Genomic DNA, 25,777 nt, shown 5'->3' with positions numbered 1-25,777 from the left:
ATCAATTTGCCGGCTGTGGTTTTCTATAGTTAATAGATTAAATTATGGTTTTTCTTTGAAGTCAAAGAAAGCGAAATTATGGGGAATAAAGTAAAAAGAAATATTACCAACGAACAATGAAAAAGTGTTGATCTCTTTTTTTTCTTCTTTTTTTTTTTTTCTTTTTTTTTTTCTTCCTTTGCATTTTCTTGATCTTATAACACAGAAATGTTAAGGTTACAAATTCAAGTTTAGAATTATGTCACACCACTAATTCTGCAACTTTAAAATTTTACGTAGACACCCTAAATGATCGCTTTCGCTCTTGGGGTTATTGTATTTGAAAATATGTTGCAATTAATATAAATTAGATTTAAAAGATGATGAATAATAAAAGAAAGAAAGAAAGAAAGAAAGAAAAGAAACGGAAAACTTTAAGAATTTTCAATTTTATTGGACCCTGAAACAACCCGGATCTGGTCTGACAAAAGACATGTTTACTTACTAGTCGAACTGGGTTTTAGGTTTTGAGAAGGGCCGGAGGAAAATCGATGACCTGAACAAAAACAAGTTCAAGACTTGGATCAAGAGAGAGCTAGAAAACTCTGCTCCTGTGCATGTCTGGTCATTAAAGAAGCAGCCACTCAATGCTTGAAAAGTTCGTGCTAAGGCAAGTCATGCTGGGAACTTGAACCGACTTTTGTTTTCTTAACCGAGAATATCCTAAAAAACTCCTTTCTAAAAGGCTTGTTGAAAATGTTAAACACAAATGGATTGAGTGCGGAACTTGCAAAGGCTGTGTATGTGATAATCATCTCGGCATAGCGAGGTATGCTAATATAAACTGCAATATGCAGCGTTGTGGAGCATGGAATCCAGCAGACGACGAACCCACAGACCAGAGCAAGCACAGACTTTGTGACATGAATCTCCTCTCTGCTCAAAGATGGGTAGTTCTGACTATCTCCATTATTCATCGAGGTTGATACGGAAGTTTCGTGTCTTTTGACGATTTGATAGACTTTCCAGTAGCAAATTGCAGTCATCAGCATCGGGTATATAATGAATGTGATGTGGGACAAGGCAGTGAAGACACGAATTGCAATAACATTGTGACTTGCTAAGAAGTATACAAATCGACCAGGGTAAAACAGGAATGTTCCCAGCCCACCGAAGTATACTACAGCAACGAAGGAAACGGAAAGAATCCAGGAACCAACTATCATCAGTATTGCAGGTTTAGGCTTGAAATATTTTCTGTATACTAAAGGCTTTACAACGCAGAAAAATCTGTTCACTGCAATCAAGGATGTTGTCTGGAGAGATCCATAAATCAACGATAAACAAATAAATCCTGAAACTTGACCAACACTGTGGCCAACAACATCACGTCCATGAGTGGAATTAGCAACTGATAGGGGCATTACTGTTAATGCAAAGACGATATCCGAAATTGCAAGTGTTATAAGGTAATAGTTTGTAACATTACGAAGGCGAGGTGATTTGTAAAACACGTACAAAACACAAGAGTTGCCAATCAGAGCTGTCAGTGCTAGAACAACTAAAACACCAGTCTCTATATATACTTGCGGTTTTGTTCTGTGAGCCAGTTGATAAGCCAGTTTTTTGACGTGTTCTGGATCAGGCATAACGCTGGTTATAAGATTTCTGCAAGTTTCAGATTTTAGCAAAACAGTCAGGAAAACGTTCGATTATGAAATACAATTTTTCCTTTAAAGGTAATCCAGCGAAAGGAGGGAACGACGTTTACGAGATTGCCTTAATCAGTCTAGTTGTGATGAAGAAGGTTAAACAAGAGCAGCTACTACTTTTTTCAGTAAATTTTCTGACAAACATTGAAGTTTGAAATATACTTATATAACTTTAGTTTTTGCCAATCTCACACTAATCAAATATCCAGAATTCGAAACTGACATTTTATAAGACAAGCCGTCTCCTCTTATGTCAATAGAAAGGCTTTGTTAACGACCTTCTCTCCTGTTATTGGCTACGTATTTGAAAACTGAGAAAACAACTTTAAAAATTCTCATCATGATCTTTTAAAATTTAGTAAGCTTTCCTGCTGGTATATTATAAATTGTTACTGCGACCCTAAAGGCTAAACCGCGTGCAAGGACATCCGCGGTGCCTCAGTTCATGCTCTATTTGATTTACTTTATGAAACTGCATTAATATGTTGTTTAAGGACTAAATGAAATCCAGCTGCAAATATACTTATTATGAGAAATTTTTTCAATATTTTTCTTGGCTTTTTTCTCAGAAAAAAGTTTACCCGAAAATAGATATTATTATTCCCTTTCATTTGCTGAGTATTTGCTCCGCTACGCGTTGTGCTTTTCATGCAACAATTCGTTTGTTTTGCCACAGCACGAGTAAACACCCAGAATCATCTTTTTTTTTCTTTCAAAGAGCATTTGTTATGTTACTAAACCTTGGTGAAGAGAATCTAAACACAAAGATGACAAACATATTTTACAACTCGATCCTTATTATGTACTTAGCCATAAAATAAAAACAATTATGGCAGCCAAATATTTTGATTTACTCACTTGCTTAAAATGTAAGTAAAATATAGAAAATCGTGGGGTGAATTTAGATTTCGTTATTCGCCAGGTGAACTCTTGAAACCCTTTGTTTTGCTTTGCCGCCATAAACACAATCGACATTAAAAGTAAAACTAAAACTTTAATTGAAGTAATTTTCCTTTCCGAAATTTAATGAAATCTGGATATCTCGTATCGAAATGTGCCAAACTTTATTCTAATGTTCCAAACTGTAGGACAATATTTTGCTTTTAAGATGTTTATTGGAAGTCAGAGGACAAAGCTTTTTATAGCGAAGTGTGAGAAAATTGAGGAACGGTCTCCCTTAGGTAAGGGAGAGAGTAAGGAGAGCGAGGGTGAATGAAGGCACGTGGTTCGTAGGAAGAGAGTCGCGCAAGTGGCGAGGAACGAAGATGAGAGAAGATTTATTGAACTTGTAACTGAGAACTCATAGTCGGATTATTTCTTCTTTCTTTTGAATGTGCGGTATGAAGATGTGTGCTCCATCCATTCAGAAAAGAATCGTGGACATTTGACTTGAAGGTTCTCCTGAAGGAGCATTGGGGTCTGGTTCATCGTTGTCTAATGGACCAAATCCACTTGGCGTAATGTTTTGCCCATTTGAGTTGTAGCCATATTTATGCGTCTTCTCCTGTGCAACCGTTAAACAAAGAAATAATACTCTAGGGATTGACACGTGGTGTGAAATGGGAAAACAGTGGATTAGGTCTGTTGTTGATTCTGAGATGTCTTGTGGCGCCTCTTTTGTTTACTTGTTCTTCTCGGGGGTCATAACCAACTCTTTCTATAAAAATTGAATTAAAAATTGAATTGCGTGGGAGAGCGGAATTTATTAAGAAAGGTAATAAATGAAAAGTGATATAAGATATCAAAAAAAAAAAAAAAAAAACCCAGCGGATGTCTTGGGGTATGGCATGAAGGCACTAGTTTTTTTCCCTATGTATTTTCAATGTATTTTGGAATTAGTTATCTAATTAAAGATAGTGGACATGGGTTCGATTCCCACTGTATTAAGAATATGTTTTTAATTCTTTTTTTCTAGCATTTTTTTAAAAATATATAGTCTTTAATCAATAATTAATAATAACAATAATCTCTAATCAATAATTAATAATTTTTAAATATTTATACATTTTTTCAAGATTGTAAAAAACGAATAGAATTTGTCCATTTTTTAAATATGAATATGTTAATATATAATACTTACAAAGAAGAAGGAATTATAAGATGAAAAAACTGACTAATAAGGAAAATTGAAATATATATTAAATATATAACTATGTATCTTTATCTAAAAATCTACGTTAATAAGCTAAAAATCTAAATTTATAAAATGGCGCTTTCAGCAACCTGAATGTCTAAGTCTATGTTGTTTATATCATTATAAGTTCTTTTTATAGTCCTTGAGCCTCGTAGACATACAATTGCAGATCTTAACAGAGAAAAACAAGTCTTGGCCCTAATCCATGCCATTGTTTTGTGGTACTCTTCACCTTTCTTTCGGGCTATCAGTTCAGCAAGCCTGCTGTGATATGTTTTGCATTCTTTACTCATACCTCCTGTTGTGCAAAAGACAAGGGGAGTAAATGTTCCATGTTCGATTTCGTTTACTCTTTCGGTGTATTTCCGCTTCTTGTCATTTTCATGTAGCTTGTAGATTTTGGGTAGATCTAGATCTTTGTACGTATCTGCATTTGGGTGACAAACCCTTACGTCAAAAAAGGCAGAACGTTGCTTCTCCCAGAAACCTCGTGCATGGATGTCAAGTCTTGCGTCTGCAGCTTTGTTTGCTCCTTTGCTTAGTTTCTCATCTGAGATTGATTGTAACAAGGGCTCAATCTCTACGTCGTTGCATACTGTGCTAAGAAGCTCAGCCTCCAGATTGCGTAATTCGTTGTGACGTTGAATTACGAATCCACCACGTTTACATATCATTGCGTGATCGACCGAGAAATCTTCACCACATACACACTTTGATGAAATGTCTCTGAAAGACCAATTATAACGGAGACGTAAAGCGTCTCTAAATTCTCTCTTGTTCAAGTCGAATCCCATTTCCTTAAGAGGAATTACAGTTAACCAGGTTGATGCTCCTTTCTCTGCGGCTAAGTCTAAGGATCTGGCTGTAATCTTTGGTAGACTTTCCTTCAGGCTTTCAAACGCATCTTTGGATGCTTTTTCTTTCTCAGCGTGACATTTCTGCTTTGCTGTTTTCACTTCAATTTCATCTGGCAACTCGTGAGACTGGGAGATAATCTTCTCCACAAGTGGGGCACTTACTTTGACTGACGATGAGAATTCATACTTTGCGTCAAGTTTTTTTCTAGCATTTGATTTTTTTTCTTTATATTTCTTTTTTTCTTAATTTATGTAAAAAAGTTTTATTAATTTAAGCTCATAGCATTCTTTTTTTTTTATTTTTAGAAAGGCTGTCTACTTTTTATTTTCTTACATTTAGCACTAACAATTAGGCGATAATAAACTTAAAAATTGAGCTGTGCTTTCCTGGTTTAAAAAATGTCTGAAAGCAGTTACTGACAAGAGCTTATACTAAACTTGGATTTTCAGTATTATATTCTAACCGTTTCAAATATTATGAACAATCATGAAAAACAAATTATTTTCGTCGTCGTTATATGATATAGCAGAGTACCATACTTAAGAAAAATAGACCCCTTGTAGATGACGTCAAGCTTCCGTTAAAGAACATGACGAGGGCTTAGAGAGAAATGCAGTGATTGAGGCAAAACTGTAGTTTATGTGAGTATACAGAGCCCGGTTGTACGAAGCCTGGGTTGCGCTATCCAACGGATAAATCTTATCCTGTGGATATATTTATTGGATAACAGCATCGACTTGTTCACTGGATAAGGATTTATCCGCCGGATAGCGCTATCCAGGCTTAGTACAACCAGGCCCTGATGTGCAGTTCGTTGTTTGTAGCTATGGAAACAGTAAATTTGTGGTTAATGGATGTAACAAAAAAAGATGGAAACGCAGACTGCTGATTAAATGAAAACCATCAAACAGTTTTCAAAGAAGCTAACATTATCCTTTGGTGTTATAAACGGTTTTTAAATCCATTTAATGGTCTTTTTCTATGAAAGCCATATGATAAGAACAAGTGGGAAATAAAGATAATATATGGATATTTTCTGATTCATATGAAGTTCGACAACGAATTTTAAACTGATTAATTTTAAATCTTAGTAGCAGGTGAACTTAATAAAAATGTGCAATCAGCTGAAATTAACATATTTTATTCTTCAAACTATTTATAAAGACATACGTACAGTTAGTGAGTGAGTCAATGAACAAATGAATGATTAAACTTTATTTAAAATTACGTTCACAAGCTGTTTTGCAACTAAACATTTCTACTGCATCGTATCAACATTAATTAATCCACAATAAATTGTGATGTATTTAAATATTAATGGTGGGTTGTAAATACAATGACTGGTGTTTCTTGCATTTATTTTTCCTCAGGCCTCATTCCTTGCATGTGTAGTTACTGAAAAAGAAAAGAATATACTTCAACTTCCATTGACACATGAATTCAACGGCCCAATCGCCGACTCGGTTTAGCGACTTTGCTTCTGTCAATCAACTGAAGTGTATAATCAAACCTTCGAACACTTTCACGAAGACCCGAATTAACAAAGCTGACCGCCTAATGAGCACTAGTAAGCTAAATAAACTAATCATTTCTTTTATCTAGAGGCGTTTTTACTTTATTTGCTTTTCTATTCGTGCGTTTACAACGGTTCTCATTCATACGTGTCCAAACATGTGAAAACAATTCGCTTCAAATGTACTTCTCATACTCATGAATATTTAATGAGGAGAAAACAAAGCAAATCACTACTGTGGCGGTGGTTTGGAAGTGTGTTCTTAATTTGCATTAAATTTCGTGAACTTTTTCTTTGATTTTCTCCAAGAAATATTCATGAGTTTGAGAAGTAATATCAAACACTTGAGAGAGTTCTTCCTCCGATTTCCAAACACCTCAAATTCAGTTAATAAAACTCAGCTGCTCCTCGTTTTTTCAACTCACTTTTCGGTGTTTGGAAATCGGAGGAAGAACTCTCTCGCATGTTTGAAATATTACTTAACCGTCTAAAATGAAATCAGACTATGAATTCATCTAATTTTTTTCCGGAAGTTTGATTCACAGAAGCCGAAGTCGCAAAAATAAAATGGGCGATTGAGTCGCTGAGTTCGCTTCTCAATGAAAGTTGCAGTATAAAGAGACCACTTCAATTGGACTTACAAGAGATCAATTAATTTTAAAATATAATATCATGATATATAGAACTGTATTCTTTGAAGCTGAACATTTAGACTGACAAATTATTATCATAAAGGTTGATATGTAAGAATGGAAAGACTTACGGTTCCATGAAACTACCAACGTTGACACATTTCCTCATGGTTCCGGTGTATGGATTTCCCTTTCTGCAACATTTAGCATTGTTACCGTCACATCCAGATCCACCAACTGCAATGCAGCTTCGTTTTTCAACCTGACAACAATCAGAGAATCAATTACAAATGTTTCATCTTGTTAAGTCCTGCAAAGGTGCTCGGCTTTATCGTTGACTGTTGAAGTATACTTAAATGATTTTTCGCGTTACACCTTATCCTAATATCCTTAAGCCTAACCCTGAATAATTAAAAGTTTACAATAAACCAAAGCCTAAGCTCAAATGTATCTCATCCCTGAGCCCAACCCTTATATAAAGACAAAACTCCTAAACATAGACCTAACCTTTTAGTTACAGTATACTTTAGCCAGAACCTTTCAATAGGCGATTTGCATGAATGTTTTGCCCACTTTCTTTTGTAATGTAATTAGTGCCAATTGTTTCTACTAATCTCCAAAGAGATTGAAAATTTAAAGAAGTAGGGAGTGGCTTTTTCTTAGGGCCCGTTTATATGGAGTCAAGCTGTCTAGGCTAGCAGGGGCAAGTTTTTTTGCTTTTGTCTCCCTCGGGATTATAAAACAAGAGACTTGTCTCGGTTAGCCGGGACAACTCGCCTCCATATAAACGGGCCCCTATTTGTATTTCACAGGAAGCCCAGACTTACCTTTTGAAAACGTTTTCTGAGAAGCCACTCGTACTCACGAAGCAGTTCTTGATCAGGATCATCTTCAAGTCTCCTGGCCTCGGTGGCAATGGTGCAGGCAAATACAAGAAAAATAACAACAATGCATGTGAACTTCATGGTGGACTCTTGTTGTCGCTAGCCTAGATAGAAATTGAATGGATACAAAAATTAGATAATAAGCTATATTCAATACTTTGCAACATGCTAATAAATGCAAATATGATCTGAAAGTTCTTAATAAACTCAGTATCTGCCTCTCAATACCTTCAAAACCATTCAAAGTTCAACAATGTCACAGTTTTGCTTAAACCACGGGCCTAAGTGCATTTTTTTGACCAGGCCTTTTTACTAACCAAACCAGTAGTAAGCCCGTGAGCCAGAGAGTTTTTGAAATGCAGTGTTGTGCAGAGAAATAAAAGAAAACAGCAGGTGAAACCCACACCTCGCCGTTACAAATTTAACCGAAGGGTGCATTGAGCGTATATTCATTGAGCGTATTGAAAATTTTGCATTCTTAAATCACGGGCTGAATTACAACAGTCAAAGAGACGTTCAGACGCATTAGTTTATTTGAGTTTATTTTAAAGTAATACATTTTCCAAAAAAAGCTTGAATATACATGTATTCACAGCACATAAAAAAAGATTAAAGATGCAAAGCAGGCATAACTAGTCAGATAAAATTATGGAGTCAACTCGGCTTCAATGATTGCTACCCAGAGTTCCTTTCGGTAAGTCGCGTAGGCTTGAGTTGGTCGACGACAAAATTTTTTGAATTGACTGTATTACATGAATCGCATGGTAAACCGCATTGTAGCGGTCCGACTTACTATAAATCTTGGAAATTATAAAGCGCATGGGGACGTTAGTGAAATGCGATAATAAGCACCTTCTGAATACATTACAACATAGTTAATACTAGAAATAGAGCACTTTCATTAAATCCGTGAAACACTTTGTAAGAAATTGCACTGAATTAAACAACAGTAGACAAAGGATTTTGCACTAAATTTGCACAATTTTGTTAGCAAACTATTTCACGCATAGAAACTTTCTGCACAGTATTTGCATAAAAATAGAGTTCAATTCCTGCAGGATAGAAAATATATTGTTTTGGTGACGTCACGTGAAAACGCTCTATATACTGAATGTTTTCTCTTAATCACGTTGCAGTTGACTAAAGATTAGACAACGCCTAACTTGATTGTAGAAGGTGTTAGATACACTTGAATGCGTGCTTCACTGGATGTATTGCCCAAGTTGAATAATTTTTTTTAACATACAAATAACCAAGCAAGAACCGAACCGTTGAAAAGTGACAAATCTACAAATCGTAGTAGTACAGATCATGCAGACGTACTGCAAATCTCAACTACAATACCAAAAATAAGAGAAATGAGAAATCTGACTCGTCTCGGTTGACCGAGAAAATTCGTGTTGATATAAAAGTAGTCCTAAACATATATCATGTAGAAATATATTTTACGTAGAAGCATATTATTGCAACGAAAAACTTTTGTTTAGCCAATAGACTGAACAGAGCAGCCATACAGTATTGTTCGCTCTTTAATGAACGTGAACATGCCCAGTCAAATTAGCGCCCTGTTCAGATCATGTAGACGTACTGCGAATCTCAACTACAATACAAGAAAAAATGTAGAAATACCGCACTAGTCTAGCTAAATTTGAATACCAAAATTAAATATATTTAGTTAAATGAAAATTACTGTCCTAATAACTTTTGAATCAGATACTTACTTACCAATACCGGATTCCGAACTAAGTAAAGCTGTTTCTAGTGTGCGTTGCTGACCTCAACTGGTGGTGATGAGCAAATATAAGTAGCTATCAACATGAAAGGTCCATTGAACATGAATAAATTAGCATTAAGTCAAGGGGGAGTTGATGTTGAGTTGACGTGGCAAATTCTGGATCGATCTTGGATAATCTTTTGTAATTCTCAATTTCTTCTTTGAATTGCCAGGTGACTCTTGGATCACATTTTTGTCTTTATTTTATGAAAGAGAACTATGTATCCGTACACTTCCGTACACTATGCTTTCCTTGTATTCGCGTAATTTTAAGGGTCCCTACCGGGTAGTGGTGTCTACAACTGCAAAACAAACTCCAACACCCCCTTGATCCTGTAAAAGAGTAAAAGAGTTCTCCCCATCACAGCTCAAACCATGGATAACAAGCCACTCCTTCAAATCCATTAAGCAGGGTGGTCAAGGGGGGTCACTGAACACGACTCACGAACGTTTTTATCTTAATTCACATATCAAAAATTAAAAAGTAGGGCAATCACAAATCACACAGGGAACAAATTTAATCCAATCACGAATCACGGCTTAATTTTTTCTTGCTTTTCATAAAACACGAACTTATTTTTGTCCAAATCATGCGGTATTTATCACTCCTTGGTCATCCTGATGAAACAATTCACGTGAATCGCTCTTTATTAGCATATGAATGGGTAAATATATTGGGTACGCAATCAGTCACGGTTTGGAGATTTGCATGATACCGTTTGCCATTTTCAGGGCGCATTACTAGTGCTGAATGTTTTGGTATTGACTTTATAATCATCGAAATAAAGTACAATATGAATGTTTTTTCCGATTTGTGCAAAAAAAAAAAAAAAAAAAAAAAAAATTTTCATGTGTTACCGGACAAACTTTCAGTGGATTTCAGAATAATTAATAAGATTGTGCCAATCAGTATTCTTTTTATTACAATCTTAAAAGATTGGAGCACTAACGGTAATTTAACATCCACGCCAAGTTATAGGATATTGACTGATTTCATTAGTCCAACATTGCAAAATAGAAATGAATGGAAATCTGCTGTGTCGTTTCACGCGTCAAGGAGCTTAAAGTGCAAATACAATACATTCAGTACTGGTTCTGCATAAAGAACTTGTTTACAAAGCGCGGAATAATATGCTGGAATTCCACTAGATCAAAAAATGCTATTTCTAGTAATCAATGTTTTGGTATTGACTTTATAATAATAGAATTGAATTATAGAGCGCATGCAGTAAAACCATGAAATAAAAAAAAATTTGATACTGGAAAACAGCACTATTTATAGTGTAATAGTTGCTATCACTAAACCAGAAGATTCATGATCACAGAGACAAATACACCAGAGACCATTTGTGTCTTTTGTTTAATAAATGTTCTGGTTGAGTGTTAGCAACTATTAGTCACTAAATAAGTACTCTTTATCAGTATCGACATTGTTTTAATTTCATGGTTTTACTGCATGCGCTCTAATATTTATGGCCGTTTTGACGTAACGTGAAAACGTTCTATATACTGTTTACATGAGAAATCTGACTCGTCTCGGTTGACAACTGAGGCACTAAGACAAGTCTTTTGTATTTATGTTCCTTGGGATTAGAAAACAAAAGACTTGTCACTGCTAAGCGGGATAACTCGCCTTCATATAAACAGCTAGGGCCTGAGATATCTCATCTTTCCTCGGAGAGGAAATCCCTACATTGTCATAAGTTGTTCCGATTCCCAAATCTATGTTCCTTTCTATTTCCTTTTTTCCAATTCTAAAATAGGTAATGTAAAGTATTAATTGATCCCCGGGGATTAATCATTGACTAGTGCAGCTAGAGATGCTACTGAACTACATTTTGATCATTCTTTATTATATATTATATATCAATCATTATTCTTTTTTTGGAAAAAAACAAAAAACGTTTTTGGAGAGACTGCCAAAAGCCAACAGGCGATAGGTGACAGAAAGGGCCGATGTAAGGAACTATGGATTTTGAGAAATAAGGAGCAATATAAGCAAAGTAATGATGATGGCTGCATGAAAAGTCCATCAGTAACAGATGGTAATGGTTTGATCCGGGTAACACACAACAGGCAGAACAAAGCCTGGGAGTGGATGAACAAACAATGAATGGTGAGATAAAACAAAGAACGCAGCTCACATGTAGAACAATACACATTGTTCACCATAATCCATGCTTTCTTTGTTTTTGTTATTTTGCCCGATCCCAAGCTTCGTTCTACCAGTGGACACCGACCCTTTGATCTGCAGCAAACTGTTTTCATAAAGACTAAGAAACGTTTTCCCACAATTCCTTTCGGTCGTGCTATCACCTTTCGACTATCATCTATTTGGTATTCTTCTCCCATACCGTTTTTTGAAATAAGTGCATATGTAATTCAAAGAATAGGTAACGGTAGAGGTAATCAGCTTATTTTTCAATCAACCCCAACCCTCCCCATCAACAACACCCTGTACAGTTTTTTTCATATTGCAATGCGATTAATATCAACCTTTCTTCACTTTACACTTTTATTACATTAATTAATTTATCTGCACAGCAATGGCAAGCTCCTTTTTTTCCAAACAGGATTCTTACCCCTCTCTTCATCCGGCAAACAATAATAATGATGATTTTTGAAAATAAGAGCCTGTTTTCATTTTCTAGGCTAAATGTTTAAAGGGGGTATAAATGACAAATTTGAAGCTATCAGGTTCTTAATTTTCAGGTCCTTACTCGTGGGTTTTTACTGAATTGGAAACTGAAGACGAACTGGAGTGTAATCAAGGAAGGTTAGCTTTTGATTAGCAAAGAATTTTCAGCTCCGGGAGGTAGCATAATGCGCCGTATTCTGTTTACCCCACTCCCCGAGTGGTGAAATTTTGTATGGCTTGCAGTCCTTTGGCCTTAAAATTTAAGCAAACAGCCTTGATCACGGATTTCCTAGCGTTCGCTGGAGTAACTTTTTAAAGTTTAAGGGATGAAGTAATTGCTAGTCCGTAGCTACAGCTAGGATCCAATTAAAGCACACAAATGTATTGGTAAACTATTCCTTCGTACTCATGTAAAGCAAATTCCACATCGGATTCGTATTTACTGAAAAAAACGGTTCGAAGTGGACACCAGTGACAGCGAATTTGGCTCTGCAGCTTCCCGAGTACCCGTTGTCATTATTTCTAAGTGTTGGAAATTTTTTCTTAAGCACCCTTCAAAATTTGCTGGAACTGCATACAGGAATTCAAAATAAACAAAATGACACAATAAGTCGACAAGCTTTTATTCACGTTTTTTCGAATACAAAAAGGCATATTCTAAATCCCGATACATTCTCTTGTAAATGTGGTGAGCTTGGGTTGCCTTTGCTAAAACTTGTCAAATTATACCGGCACCTCAATAGACAAAACAATAGAAAATTTAGTTACTCTTTGATCTAGTTGGAAACGATAAATTCGGTGCATGATTAGGTTTGCTGCAGGTGTTTGTATTGAACACTATCTACTGACAATCAAAACATCGTGCTTCGTTATATGATAAAAGAAGTCTTAAGTTATTTCTATTTTTCTGAATAAAAGATGTACATACTGATACACATGAAATAAATAAATGAAGATAAGAACGCTAAGAAAAAAATCAGGGTACTAGGATGGGAATCGAACCCCCGAAATAAAAAAAATTGTTCGAAAGCATCTTTGTTGTCGTTCCTCGGGCAAGTCATCTGCTGTTTGCTTTTGATGAGTCAACAAAAATAAATAAAATTAGACAGCTAACTGCAGCACCTGTTTCCAACCGAATGATATGCGTGACAGAATGGGAATAGTTGCGGTACATCCATTAACAATATAGTCATAACAATGTTGGGTAGCTTATTGATTTAAAAAATAAAAAAAGTCAGCAAATTTTCCTATCGGGAAAACAACATGACATCGTCGCTGCTGTGATTCAATATACCAATCAAAAACAGATATGACTCAAGGTTTTCCTGAACATCCCCTCCCCCTCCTAAAGATTGCTCCGGCTAAAAATAAACATGAGGCATACCACCCCTCCCCATATTTGCCCGTGGCAGCTTGACGGGGCCCGTGGCGCAGAACCGTGATTTCATATCTACAGTTGCCTTCAAGTCTTTGTTTAACTTCAGTTGGTGAGACTGGTTTTAGGAGAAAACTTGAAGTAGGTGATTTGTAAATGTGTTTAGTAACATTGTCTACTGTAGCATCTATTTTGCTAGCTAGATCATTTCCAATTTCACTGAAATAGATATTTATTTGATTAGCTACGTCCTCTTTATCAGTGTATTTGTTGTTGTTAAAGATGATGTTATTTGAGACTTTCTTTTCCTTTTTATAATTCTTCCTATTAGTTTGCATGTAATTTTCAAGTTAGTTTTATTGGCTTCAAATTGTGATATTAGGTATTCTCTTATTCTAATTTTGATAATGTTATTTAAAAGGTTGGAGTGTTTTTTATATTTAGACTCCTTTCTGGATTTAGAGGATCCGAGATATAGGCATGATATAGTTGTTGATTAGTTTTTACAGAAAGTAGAGAGAAAAATTCTTTAAGTAACTAGGGTTTTTCTCTAACTTTATATTTCCTGTTTGATATGATTGTTTCAAGGGAGCATAGCTTTCTTTCAGTGTGTGTTTTCGTTCAAGATCGTCAATGGTTTCCAAATGTTTTTCTAATTAAGGGCTTTGTCCGAATCTTATTATAGAAAACTTTGCTTTGTAACTGTGTTTGAGCTATTTTTTCCATGATTCTAGATCTTTCCTTTATCATTGTAGTTTCGTTTTGTGTGGTTTCTTAGAGCTTTGTTTTGCGATGGATTTGAAGTGCTTTAGTGTTGCCTTTCTCTGCTCCATTTGATGGGAATGTTAATTTTAAAACGACAGGCATCTAACTGTTGATTTTCCGTTTTTTGAAATTAAAAAATTGTTTTAAAATAATGTTCTAAAAGTTTAAGACGATACAGCTCGACTTGTCGTACCGTGGTCAACCAATTCAGTTTTTTACAAGTTAGCCAGTGAGACAGCAAAAATTTTCACACATTTGCACGAGCGAAATCACTAAGTCGTGATCGCAAGGATTTACATTTATTTCGTAACTATTCTTTGCAACACAAAAGCACCAATTATGAGTTAGGATCGGATTAATTACTATTTATGCCGTTACATGCAATTTGCATACATAGGTGTCGAGGTAGTTAACGTTCAAGGGCGGATCCAGGGGGAGGGTCGGGGGGGTCGCGACCCCCCTTTCATTCCTGAGGTCAAATGGGCTTCCTGTGATAAAAATGCGACTGGGATTCCTTTGCCCACAAAATTTTCCCCTGAGACCCCCCCTTCAAAAAAACCCTGGATCCGCCCTTGACGTTAGCCTTGTTTCTAATGAGACATGTAATTAAAGTATCAAATTCTCTTAGCCAAAAAAGGTGGCAATACTCCAGTTTAGTTCTCCCTTAACTTCTAGGGGTTGAGTAAGCAACATTTAAAAAATATTAGCATCAGGTTTAACACTAAGCACTAACCGCTTTAGGAGATCAGGCCCAGAATCACGCCCACAAACAAGGAGAAAGACTGAGCATTAAGATAAATACAATATGGCGGCTCTTCCAGTAACAAATTATATATAGTATATATAATATAATAATATATAAAATATAAATGATAAATATGTAATATAATAATATAATTGTATATAGCAAGAACGTCTTGCTAAAGGCCTCTAATGTTGATTTTGCTCCCTCCTCCCCAGCAACCTCCGGGTTTTGGTAAAGTCCCGTCGAGATTTCGGCGGTTGTTTCATAACAATTAATAGCCACAATCGTGGAACTTTTAGGCCACAGTTGGTGGTTTGAGTCTGTTTGATCGACAAACCAAGGAAATAGTGGTCACACAATGCGGTTGCTTGTAAATGTACGTTGAATAGGGCAAGTCATAAACTTAAATAGATGGCTTAAATAAATCTCTGTTCTGGCTAAAACCGGACACTTCCGTATAAAGTATTTTATTTGATGAAACACTTGAAGGTAAATGATTTAAGTACTGTTTAAAAAACGAGCCGGAGTGTTTTAAAGGGTATGAAACACGAGGCGCAGCCGAGTGGTTTTAGACCCGATAAGACACGATCTGCGAGTTTATTAAACGGCTTAGAAAACTGATGATGTATGTTCTCATATTGTACAGAATACTTTACGAAATGAACCAAGTTTGATAGAGAAAATCCAAGTTAAAGTTTATGCAAATGAAGACGAATCTATATCAGATATAAAATCACCTTCATGGTCATGATTCCTATTGTGTTTTCTTCATGAATTATTAATGAGGTTTCTAACGGTACTTAAAAATATTGATTGTGTCATCACTCTATAATCCTATATAAACAACTATTGTATTATTTTCAAGTACTACGCTAGACCGATACTCTTTCCTGTCCCAATTAAAGATTAACTTGGATCGTTTCCATTCGCATTCTTTCGAGGGAAAATTATGACTTATGGAATCAGTCTAGCATAGTTTGAGATGATATGATTAATCTGCAATAGGACTACATGTCTGTTCAATTTGGAAATAATTACTGGGATACCTGTGATATCACAGTCATAAAATGTCTTTTTTTTTTCCGGTCTTCTCCACGACAAATTGGGAAAGTTGCGCAATAGTACCCAGGGATCTTCAGGAACTTACCCAGGAGACCTTTGCGGGCGGCTGCTATGGGGTTCACATCAATAGTCCAATCAATTATCATGTACCAGATGTCAATCAATGTCACTATGTTGTCAAGTGATTATGAGAGGGCGGAGCTAGCAGATCACGTGACCCAGGTTTATGTCTACGCATGCTCTATTTCGTTGACTGCTGTAATTCAAGACAGCCGAACTAGAAATATTAATTTATCAATTTCGTAAACAGAGATTTAAAGGCAAGAAGATACGATGGTTTCGAAGCGATTATTTCTAAGAATTTTCAATGAACTTCATGAGCAACAGCTTGTTTTGGTTTACTCTTCATGATTCATCTACTCGAGCAGTATTTTCTGCACGAACGAGCGAAGAAAGATAAGGAGAACAGGGTTTCAAAAGTCAGAATTTATACGATAAGCGATACTGCAAATTCATTCAGCATGACAATATAGATATTTTTATAGCCTACATTTATGTATTCATATTAACTGTTTTGGCTTCAAAGTCTACTCACAAAGGAACTCCATGAGGTAGATAGCAATATTTTTATTTTAAGATTCTATTTGATTTAAGAAGCAAAATAAATAAGTTGCTAAGCACATTCCAGGGTTTGATCTTTGCCTTTCGAAGCGTTATGATCTCCTTTAATTTTTCTTCAAAAAAATAGTGATTCATTCAAAAATATCGATAAATTTTATAAGTATAAAATGTAAAGCAATTATGAGAGAGGTCTACAGCAAATATTAGCCCGTATTTTTGAAGCGAGCTATACAATGCCCGCGCAAATGTGCACGTTTATGCTCGAACAACAACCTAATTACGTATGCCAAAATCCGGAACGAAACTGGAATTGCAGTTCCAAATTGAGTTATTTATCAGTACTACTTTATCGGTAGTACTACTAAATACTCCATGCATGTTGAAACCAGGTCCTCCACTCCCCCCTTCGAGGTATCCCAGTCAACGCTGCCTACAGCGTCTAGTTGAATTCAAAAAATTCCTCTGACTGAAAAAATGGACTCGGCCTATCGGCGTCCTCTATTGGCTGGTGATAAGACCAGAAAAGTGTGCGAATAGTAGCGAATAGTAGCAAATAGTGGCGAATAGTCTATTATATTAAGATAAATGTATTTAGGCATTTCAATGGACCCCCATATTTCACGCTAAATTCAAAACTCCTATGAATCGGGCCAAATCAACTAATGACGTATGAGTAAAACCAAATACCAAACTCTACGTAAAACAGTTGAAAACATACAAATAATTATTATATGAATAAATTAAATATTTGGTAAAGAGCGGATTTGTATGTTACGTGCCAAAGTAATGTTTTTCTAGGCTCAATTCACGTCAAGTCACGTCACGTTTCATCCGTTATCTTTGATTTCTCTCAGGAAACAACAACAACAACAACAAAACAAAAAAACTAAACAAAAAAACTAAACAAAAAAACTAAACAAAAAAAAAACACAAAAAAAACAACAACAACAAAAAGCAGCAGCAGCAACAACAAAAACAACAAAAAACAAGAAAACAAAACAAAACAAAACAAAAACAAAAACAGAAAACAAAGAAACGAAAACGAAAACAAAAAAAAAACCAACAACAAACTCATCTAGTTAAAAATTTGATTATCCAGGATAACGGCTCGCTATACTTTGCAACACTCATAATAGGGATTAATATTGTATTTTTTGCAGGAGTCAAAGATGGAAAATAAGGATCCAAAAGACGAATTTCTCAGACAAAACAGCAGTGTTTATTCAAGTCAAGCAATCAACAGCACCAGCAGAGAATATGTCTTTGCTCCTGTTAGTTACCTAATCAAACTTATCATATTGACTGCCATGCTCTCGTTTGGAGTGTATGGATTGATTGCAAACTCTCTGATCCTATACTTCAAGCACAAGCAACACAGAAGAAGACGCCATACCATACGAAGACCATTCAGTCGATCCTTGACAGAATATTTCATCAACAGCCTTGCCTTGTCAGATTTGCTGTGTTGTCTTATCAGCCTTCCTTTGTATTCATCTGAAATGTTCATCGACTTTGTGAAAAGTGATTCTGTTTGCAGATTTACTAGATTGTTCAATTCAATGTTTGCTGTGATAACAATTCTCAATCTTTTAGTTATTGGTGTAGAGAGATATTTAACCATTTTTCATCCATTTTTTATTCTAAGTAATAGAAAAGCTAAAAAGATGGTTGCTGCAGCTTGGGTTTTAGGGGTTTTGTTTACTCTTGTTTCGGTTCCTGCCTACGGCCTCGTGTACTTTGAAGACATTGATAAGAACTACTATACCTTAGTTTGTAAATACGATAGCTCCATGCCATTATATCGAGCTTTGTTCATCAGTTTTATCTCTATTTTATACATCGTGCCGAGTTTCATTTTAACTTTCATCAGCCTTTGTATTTTAAATCGTCAACGAGAAAGCCAACGTGCTGACGCTTTTCAAAACACTCGGAGGGCTTTGTCTCGGCTAAAAGTAACGAGGATGTTTGTATCCTTGATTTTTGCTTTTATCATTCCTTACATGGCTTTTTCAATGTACTCGAGTTTTAGAATGGTTTTCAAGGTTAATGTTTCATTCACTGCTGACTACATAGTTCGTCATATCAGTGTTTCTCTGATTTATGCCAACGGCTCAATAAGCGCAACCATCTTGATATATTATGAAAAGTTATACCTCGATCTCTTGTCATGTTTTCAATCAAGATCATCAACCACAAATGATCAGTACTACAAAACTGTTCAAAGAAAAGATCCAGTTTATGACGAAAACGCCAGAAAGAACAGGACCTCAGCAGTTTAGAACTGCCTTAGCATTGGTAAAAGTATAAATGTATGTGAATATATATGACATTTATATATGTACTGCGGTTGTAATGTATTAAATTGATCTGATCCTCGCAGTATATGAAGCAACTTATGCAGCTGCAATTGAAAGACTCAGAAAAAGGTCTTTGCTGCATAAGTTGCTTCATATACTGCGAAGATCAGCTCAATTTGATACAAAAGTATATGTATATGTTTGGCTGTATTTTCCATAAATGCCAAGATATTTCAATCTTGTTTTCCATTGAGATAATGATCAAGTTAGAAGTTGAGTTGAGTTTGAGTTAATTGTTGTTAATAATTGTTTTAGTGAGGAGCGCAAGAGGAATCTAGGGAGGGCCATCGTGTTTTTTACAGAGATGGAAATGGTGGATCATCCGCATTTTCATTCATACAACCCAAAGTTCTGTCACCGAAGTTAGTGGACAAACAAGGATAGAATCACCATGCATATTTATTATTTCTTTAAAAAGAAAGGGTGGGTTGTTGATTTTTCTCTTATAGGCTATATTACTCTAGCAATAGTCATGTTTCAGAAATTTTGCTTCTCGTGAATTAATTATCGTTTTAGGACTAAATTGGATGATTGTCTCTAGAGAAGCATAGTTTCTTTCTCCCATTTGTGTTCATATTTCTTTCAAAGAGCGCCTGCTCTTCATCTAGCCGCCGCTACGTGGCTCATTTCTCTCTAGAGAAGCATTTTTTCCATTCTGTTTGTGTTGATTAAATATACACTTATTTCAATAAAGTTAGTCACCTGAAAAGCTACAAAGCTGAGACCGACAAGGATTATGGGAAGATACATTTTACATGTTTTAACCGCTTGATAACTGTTGATAGACTTGAGATCTTCTACCAGTTACATGTTCACCTCCTCTGAGCATCCTCAACTGCTGCAGTTCAGTCGAAACCTTTACTTGTTTAATATGTAACATTTCCCATGATTCTCAGCGATCACAGCTTTCTAGGTTTTTGTTGACTAACTTTATTGAAATAAGTATCCTTCATAATTGTTACAAAACTAGGCTTAATAACTCTAATGAAGAAAGCGCCTGCTCTTTCATTGAGCCGTCACCGTATTTCATAGTATGTTTGAAGATAAAATCATGAAAGTACACTCATGACACCACTCACGAACATTGTGGGTTAGCAATCGGTTAGCAAACTAAATACAAAAAAAAAAAAGAAAAAAAAAACCCAGCTTCATCTTATGACGTAGTTGTGCTGTTTGTGTAGCCAGCTTTGTCAATGATTCCGAAATGACTATTTCTTCGAATCTTGAATAAACCTATTTGTAAATTTTTTTTCCAGTTATTTCTACCATGTACTTAGATAATTTTAAAACTTATTCCTTACGTTATTTTCATTTAATTTGACATATACTCAGTCGAGGAGCTGAAATCATTTACCAAACTAAAACAGTAGATCCTTTTCGAGTTCCAAATTACCGATGTGTTCCTTGATTACAGACTCATTTACTCAGGCTTGGCCTTGCATCAGTGTTTAAATATTCACAAATACCAACGATAAAGTAAAGAATGCACACAACTCCAACAATACAAACACTTTGAAACTTGACGGACCTTGACTGAGACACGTGAATATTCTATGCAAAATCGAGGCTAAGCCTGAGTAAATGAGTCTGTAATCAAGAAACACAGCGGTAATTTGGAACTCGAAAAGGGCCTATTATATGGTGGGGTCGCGGTAAAAAGCTGAAACTGAAACGGCTGAAATTCATAAAAATCATAAGCATTCTCTTTAATGTCCACCCAAAAACTACACAGATAGATTTACATTTTATTGTGAGCACTGCTTTTTGATTTCAAACTGAATGTTTATTTGTCTTCTTGACTAATTTATATGGCAAGGAATTTTTTGATGTTGAAAACACTGAGTGAATAAGTCAAACAAAATTAGGAGACCTAAACTTGGCTACCAAAATGTTCTTAATAATATAGCTCACAATCTAACGAATACTAAATCTCGAGGCTGGTGCTAGTTCATGGAAGTTTGCAGAGCAGATTTTCTTGGGATCAAACGCCCTTGAAGATGAAAAACGTTTTCATGGTGCGAAGGTACATTAAAAGCAACGGAAAAACATCGATAGCACTCTCAATATCATGGCATATAGATTATAATAAAAAACAAGATTCGTTGTTGGATAGTACATGCGCCATAGTACGTATGTACATTCTCCTAGCTCCTTGTGGAGCATAAGACGAGCATGAGCCATAGTGCAAGCGGTATATTTACTGGGTTGCCTGTGGCAGCTCAGTCGTAAAATGTCTTATTTTTGTCTTCTCCTTCTTGCAAAAAGCGCATTCTTGCGCAAGAGTACCCATATATGGATTTGAATGGCGTTTTTATAGGTCAATAGTTCATAGATTGGCTTAGCATCTGAAGATGTAATTCCGGGCTTTAGAAGTAAGTATAGCCTAAAGGAAAATACGGCTTTAAGTCGTCAGTTAATTTAAGCATGCTTAGCGTGCGTAAATCTATTGATGGTGCACGCGGATAGTTGGGAGAGCACGATGGTAGCGTAAGAGTTGCACAAGGCGGAGCCGAAGTCTATACTTTTTAGATTTCTATGGCCGGAAAGCTGTGCTATATGGGCCGGTGCAACTCCGTTGTCGCTTAATCTTTGAACCATAGTTTTTCTTCCACCATGATTTCTAAGTTTAGGATTTTCTATGCCAGCTTTTTCTGCCACTCTTTCATCAACCCGCCCAGTTTGTTTACACCCACCTTGTTCCTTTTGAAGCAAAGTTTGCTTCTGACATTAACGTTATTTACGGCCAAATAAAAGGGACTGTCTGGTTCTTTCATATTACCGGGCCTTTTCTGTGCAAACAGTTTGTAAACTGTGACGGGATTTTCTTCACTGCCATCCGTGGCGAACATTTTTGGTGGAAATGGCCTGACATCAGTTGCGTTTGCGCCGGTACGTGTTTTCGTTTGCCTTGCGTTGTAATCTAGATACTCGACGCCACCCGCTGTTTTGTTCAAAGTCCTGTCATGTTCCTTAATCCCAAGGAGTCCGAAATGAAGAGCATTTTTCACCCAAAGAGAGTTAAGAAGCGCCTGAGGACTTGACATTCCAAGGAGACATTTTTCATAGGGGACTGTCATCTCATCTACTGTCAATGCCACTGATGCATTTGGCTCATTACCTTTGCCTCGTTTCTTTTTTCTTTTTTAGCTATTTTTGCTTAGACTGCAGGGTTTTAGGGTTTTTTTCAAATGCCAAATCGTTCATAATGTTGACTGGGTAGTTTTTGCGCTTTAAAAATCTTTTAAAGCTAGCAATCATGCCTCGGAGGGACGTTGGCTCATAATTTTTTCCCTCTACTGTACGAACGGTAAGTATGAACTCGCTCAGCAATTCATTGAGATCAGCTGGAGGAATGTTTTCAACTTCCCTGTGCTCTTTCGTGGAGTGAAGAAATACTTTAAGCAATTTTACATCTCTGTTGGCCTTAGCTTGTGTGTTTTTGTTTTCTTGTTCATAGATAAAGTCGTCTACCGTTCCTTCTAAGAGTGCAAATCCCGCCATTTCGATTCCTCCGCCATGTTTGTCATTCAAGTGCTACCTCGCGCTCGCTGAGTATCTTTTGATTGATATTTCGGATGCCAAAATAAAGCACAATCGTTCACGCTTCTGATTAGACGAACGAGAGTAAAAAATAGTTGTTCTCTTTTCTGATTGGTTGAATGCATATTTGGTACGAATTTTACGCGGGCTTTTTATCGTGGATAAATCTTAGTATGTTTGAAATAAGCATTTTTTCTTCATAGGCGGTGAACCAATCAGAGCACGCGTCATATCTTAATGTTATAAAAGGCATATAGTACATGAAAGAACAAATAACCATTTAAACATATTTCTAAACGAATTTATGCCGCTTAGTTGGCCATGCACATGGTTCTGGAAATAAATATATTTATCTTGTCAGACAAAACATTAACGAGTCTTTGACAGGTCAAAGGTTATTGTGTAATTCAAGATGGAGGGTATATTTAAGCTCAGTAAACGTCTCCGTCTACAAGTAGTGTCAGGAAGTTCTGAAAACAATGCACCTAAAATGTTCCAAAGTACCACCTCCCCCAAAAAGCGGTACATAGCAAAGATTAGGTGTTGAATAAGCTCCAGCATACTTGCACATTAGGCAACCCAGTGCACGCTCAAAGGCCGTCTTGTTATATTTTTAAATATTTTTAGAGTAAAACAATGCAGTTAACTAACCTTTTCTATGTTATCAGAAACGCCAGTGAATCGTGAAAGTCCTCGCGAAGAAATGTAATGAAGTAGCTATATGCTGAATTTACCATAGGTGAGCGGCAGGCGGCTCAACCAATTAGCATCCCGGCCCGTTGCTGAGGAAAAGATGTAGCATCTCCCAGAAAAAGTAGCTTGATCAACGTTAAAGAAGCGCATGTAATCTGAACTTATGTAACAAAATCATGAAATAAAGTTGCTATTAACAAATTGCCGCTTTGGACGTTAAAAACGTACAATCACAGTGAACAGCGATTTTCCTCTACAAACCCCTGCTTACTTTCCCGTAAATCTATCTGTGTAGTTTTTGTGAAGGGTTGGGTAGACATTAAAGAGAATGCTTGACATTGAACTTTGTGGTCATGTCAGCATTTAGCGGTAAAACATTGAATCAAATTGAATTGTACTCAAATTTAAGGAAGCCCAAAATTACTCAATCCATAAACTTCGGAACGAATCGATAAGCTTCGGAACCAATCAACAATAAGTCCGTCGAGGTCTTCAACAATGGATAAACTTCGTAACCAATCACGGCTTAAATATTAAAATCTCCCTCTTACCGAAGAGTAAGCGTTGCGACATCGAAGGGATGACGACAAATGGAACCTCTTGGTTGTTTTCGAGCTTTTACTTTGGTCGATAGTACAGTGTAGATGGTTTAGACAAGTAAGTAAGAAGAGGCTGAATTATCCCACTATTGGGCTGAATTATCCTCCGAAGAGGATGATATTTTTTATCTACAGATTGACTGAGGTCAGCCATGTTTGTTTCCGCTCTCTTGTCACATGAAAATCTCGACGTAAATATCGGCCTAAAATTTGAATAACACTTGCAAAACCTTTCATTTTACCGTATAGAAATACCAAATGAAAAGCTGTGATAAATAATATTGATAAATTTTATGAAAACACTTTACTTACTTGTCTTAAATCATCTACACTGTACTATTTGTCTCCATTACTTTTCTATATAAAAAGATATAACTAGCTAAAAACTAGTGTGAGCTGCGTCGGTGTTTCTAATGAAACAGTAATGATGAAAAGGTAAATTATACACCGTGAAAAGATGAAAAAACTTACTGACGTTTCGGACGCTAGTCCTTCGACGAAGGACTAGCGTCCGAAACGTCAGTAAGTTTTTTCATCTTTTCACGGTGAAAAAAATTTACCTTTTCATCATTACTTTTCTATATAACAATAATTTCTTATGGCAGTAGCCACATGCGCTTATTGAGCGCCTATTTTTTATCGCAGTTCCTGTTGTAATGCATGTTTTGTGAAATCACTGTGCTAAGATAAAGATTAATTGATTGACTGGCTGTGTCCTAACTTGACTATCAATTAAATTGCAATATATAGATCAATCATTGGGGTATAAAACAACATATAAAACTACATATTTAGAATTATCTTAAAATCTCAATGTACACACATATTTCGTAAGTGCATCTCACAACAGTAATCAATCTACTAAATGCACATGCACAATTGCAATGTTAGTGACATGAGTATCACTCTTTTTAAGAAGCAAATTAAATCACTTTAAACAAATTTTAAGAGGAACGGACGAGATTATAGAATGTTTATGATATACACTAATGATCACTAATTTTTATTGTGTCAAGTGTAGTTTTTTTGGTTTCATATTTGTAGGTCAACTAAATGTCTCTTAAAGAAAAAAACTCCGAGCTCTTCGAGCGCTAGGAGATACGATGGTAATATTCAATTCGCCATTAACAAACTTTTAGGTTTGAAATTGCATCAGTGGGCTTTATGGTGATGCCCGACAGCTTGGAAATAGATTATTGTTTGCTGAAGAAAACATTTAGGTAAAACTTACTTCGTCCCTAAATCTCAAAGCAGTATCTTCGTTAGACTCTGAATGTTTATTTAATGCCAGACTTTACTACTCCTGAGGCAAGAACCAAACGGAACCAATAGTTCGAGTGAACAAGAAAAAAAAAATGTACCAAACTATACCTGCAAACAACACTCAATGACACGAAAGGTGATTCCAGTTGTCATTCCATCTCCATAATCTTGTTCCCAGCGAGTGCATTTCATTCGTAAGTTATAGAAGTTGTCTTTTCTGAGATTGGCCGTGGATGACCCCTGAAAGTATACTTGAACTTCCCATTTTCCATTGAATTTTTGGTATATCTGTACGTGATTTACATGGCTTTTTAAAAATTGGCTTTTCGTCACCAGCCTCGTGTTGGCTCGAATCTCAAATCTGTGTCTGCCAGATGGGGTTGATTTACCTTTATATTTTCCTTGTATAGTGTCGCTGATTAAGCCATAAACAAGCTTCAAAACTTCCTTCATCTCCTCGTCAAATAACTCGATACAAGTTGTCCCAACTTTGGTGGAACTTCTGGTGTGCTTGTTTCTTATGGTGCACAGATATCTGAGGCCATGCTTACCACATGGACATATTTGCTCTGCTTTTCCAGTATCCACAGTCTCTACAAAATACCATTCGGCGTACATTTTCATGCTATCATC

The 25,777-nt window shown here is 36.1% G+C and overlaps 2 protein-coding genes and 1 pseudogene across 3 annotated transcripts; all 3 read right to left on the bottom strand.

Annotated features, from left to right (window-relative positions):
* Positions 1 to 440: 440 nt before the first annotated feature.
* On the bottom strand, positions 441 to 1,701 carry LOC116303356 (rhodopsin, GQ-coupled-like). The gene has a single exon (XM_031712887.1). It carries the CDS (start codon positions 1,626 to 1,628, stop codon positions 645 to 647), a length of 984 nt encoding a protein of 327 aa, XP_031568747.1. The 5' UTR covers positions 1,629 to 1,701; the 3' UTR covers positions 441 to 644.
* Positions 1,702 to 5,877: 4,176 nt separating this feature from the next.
* On the bottom strand, positions 5,878 to 9,517 carry LOC116303366 (uncharacterized). Of its 2 annotated transcripts, none has more exons than XM_031712898.2 (4): positions 9,438 to 9,517; positions 7,656 to 7,816; positions 6,960 to 7,090; positions 5,878 to 6,078 (listed from the first exon to the last, which is right to left on the bottom strand). In XM_031712898.2, the coding sequence occupies exons 2-4, from the start codon at positions 7,791 to 7,793 to the stop codon at positions 6,057 to 6,059; spliced, it is 291 nt and encodes a 96-aa protein (XP_031568758.1). In that variant the 5' UTR covers positions 7,794 to 7,816; positions 9,438 to 9,517; the 3' UTR covers positions 5,878 to 6,056. The 2 variants fall into 2 exon arrangements, with proteins under 2 accessions (XP_031568758.1, XP_031568767.1); XM_031712907.1 differs by having other exon boundaries at positions 9,434 to 9,502.
* An 11,950-nt stretch (positions 9,518 to 21,467) lies between these two features.
* LOC116294447 (uncharacterized protein KIAA1958-like) lies at positions 21,468 to 22,550 on the bottom strand (annotated as a pseudogene).
* Between the last annotated feature and the right edge of the window lie 3,227 nt (positions 22,551 to 25,777).

The sequence above is a fragment of the Actinia tenebrosa genome, unplaced genomic scaffold (assembly GCF_029948245.1).
Source record: "Actinia tenebrosa isolate PJP-AT-01 unplaced genomic scaffold, QUT_ActTen_1.0 PGA_scaffold4__44_contigs__length_22323623, whole genome shotgun sequence".
NCBI classification, from domain to species: Eukaryota; Metazoa; Cnidaria; class Anthozoa; order Actiniaria; family Actiniidae; genus Actinia; species Actinia tenebrosa.
Note: the sequence above shows the minus strand (reverse complement) of the source record. Positions and strands in the feature narration are given on the sequence as shown.

Coding starts and splice junctions, on each gene's coding strand:
- LOC116303356 (XM_031712887.1), bottom strand. CDS start 1,628: ATGCCTGATCCAGAACACGTCAAAAAACTGGCTTATCAACTGGCTCAC.
- LOC116303366 (XM_031712898.2), bottom strand. CDS start 7,793: ATGAAGTTCACATGCATTGTTGTTATTTTTCTTGTATTTGCCTGCACC. Junction 7,091..7,655: donor TCAGAAAACGTTTTCAAAAG/GTAAGTCTGGGC, acceptor GATTGTTGTCAG/GTTGAAAAACGAAGCTGCAT. Junction 6,079..6,959: donor GTTGGTAGTTTCATGGAACC/GTAAGTCTTTCC, acceptor TTTCTTTTTCAG/TAACTACACATGCAAGGAAT.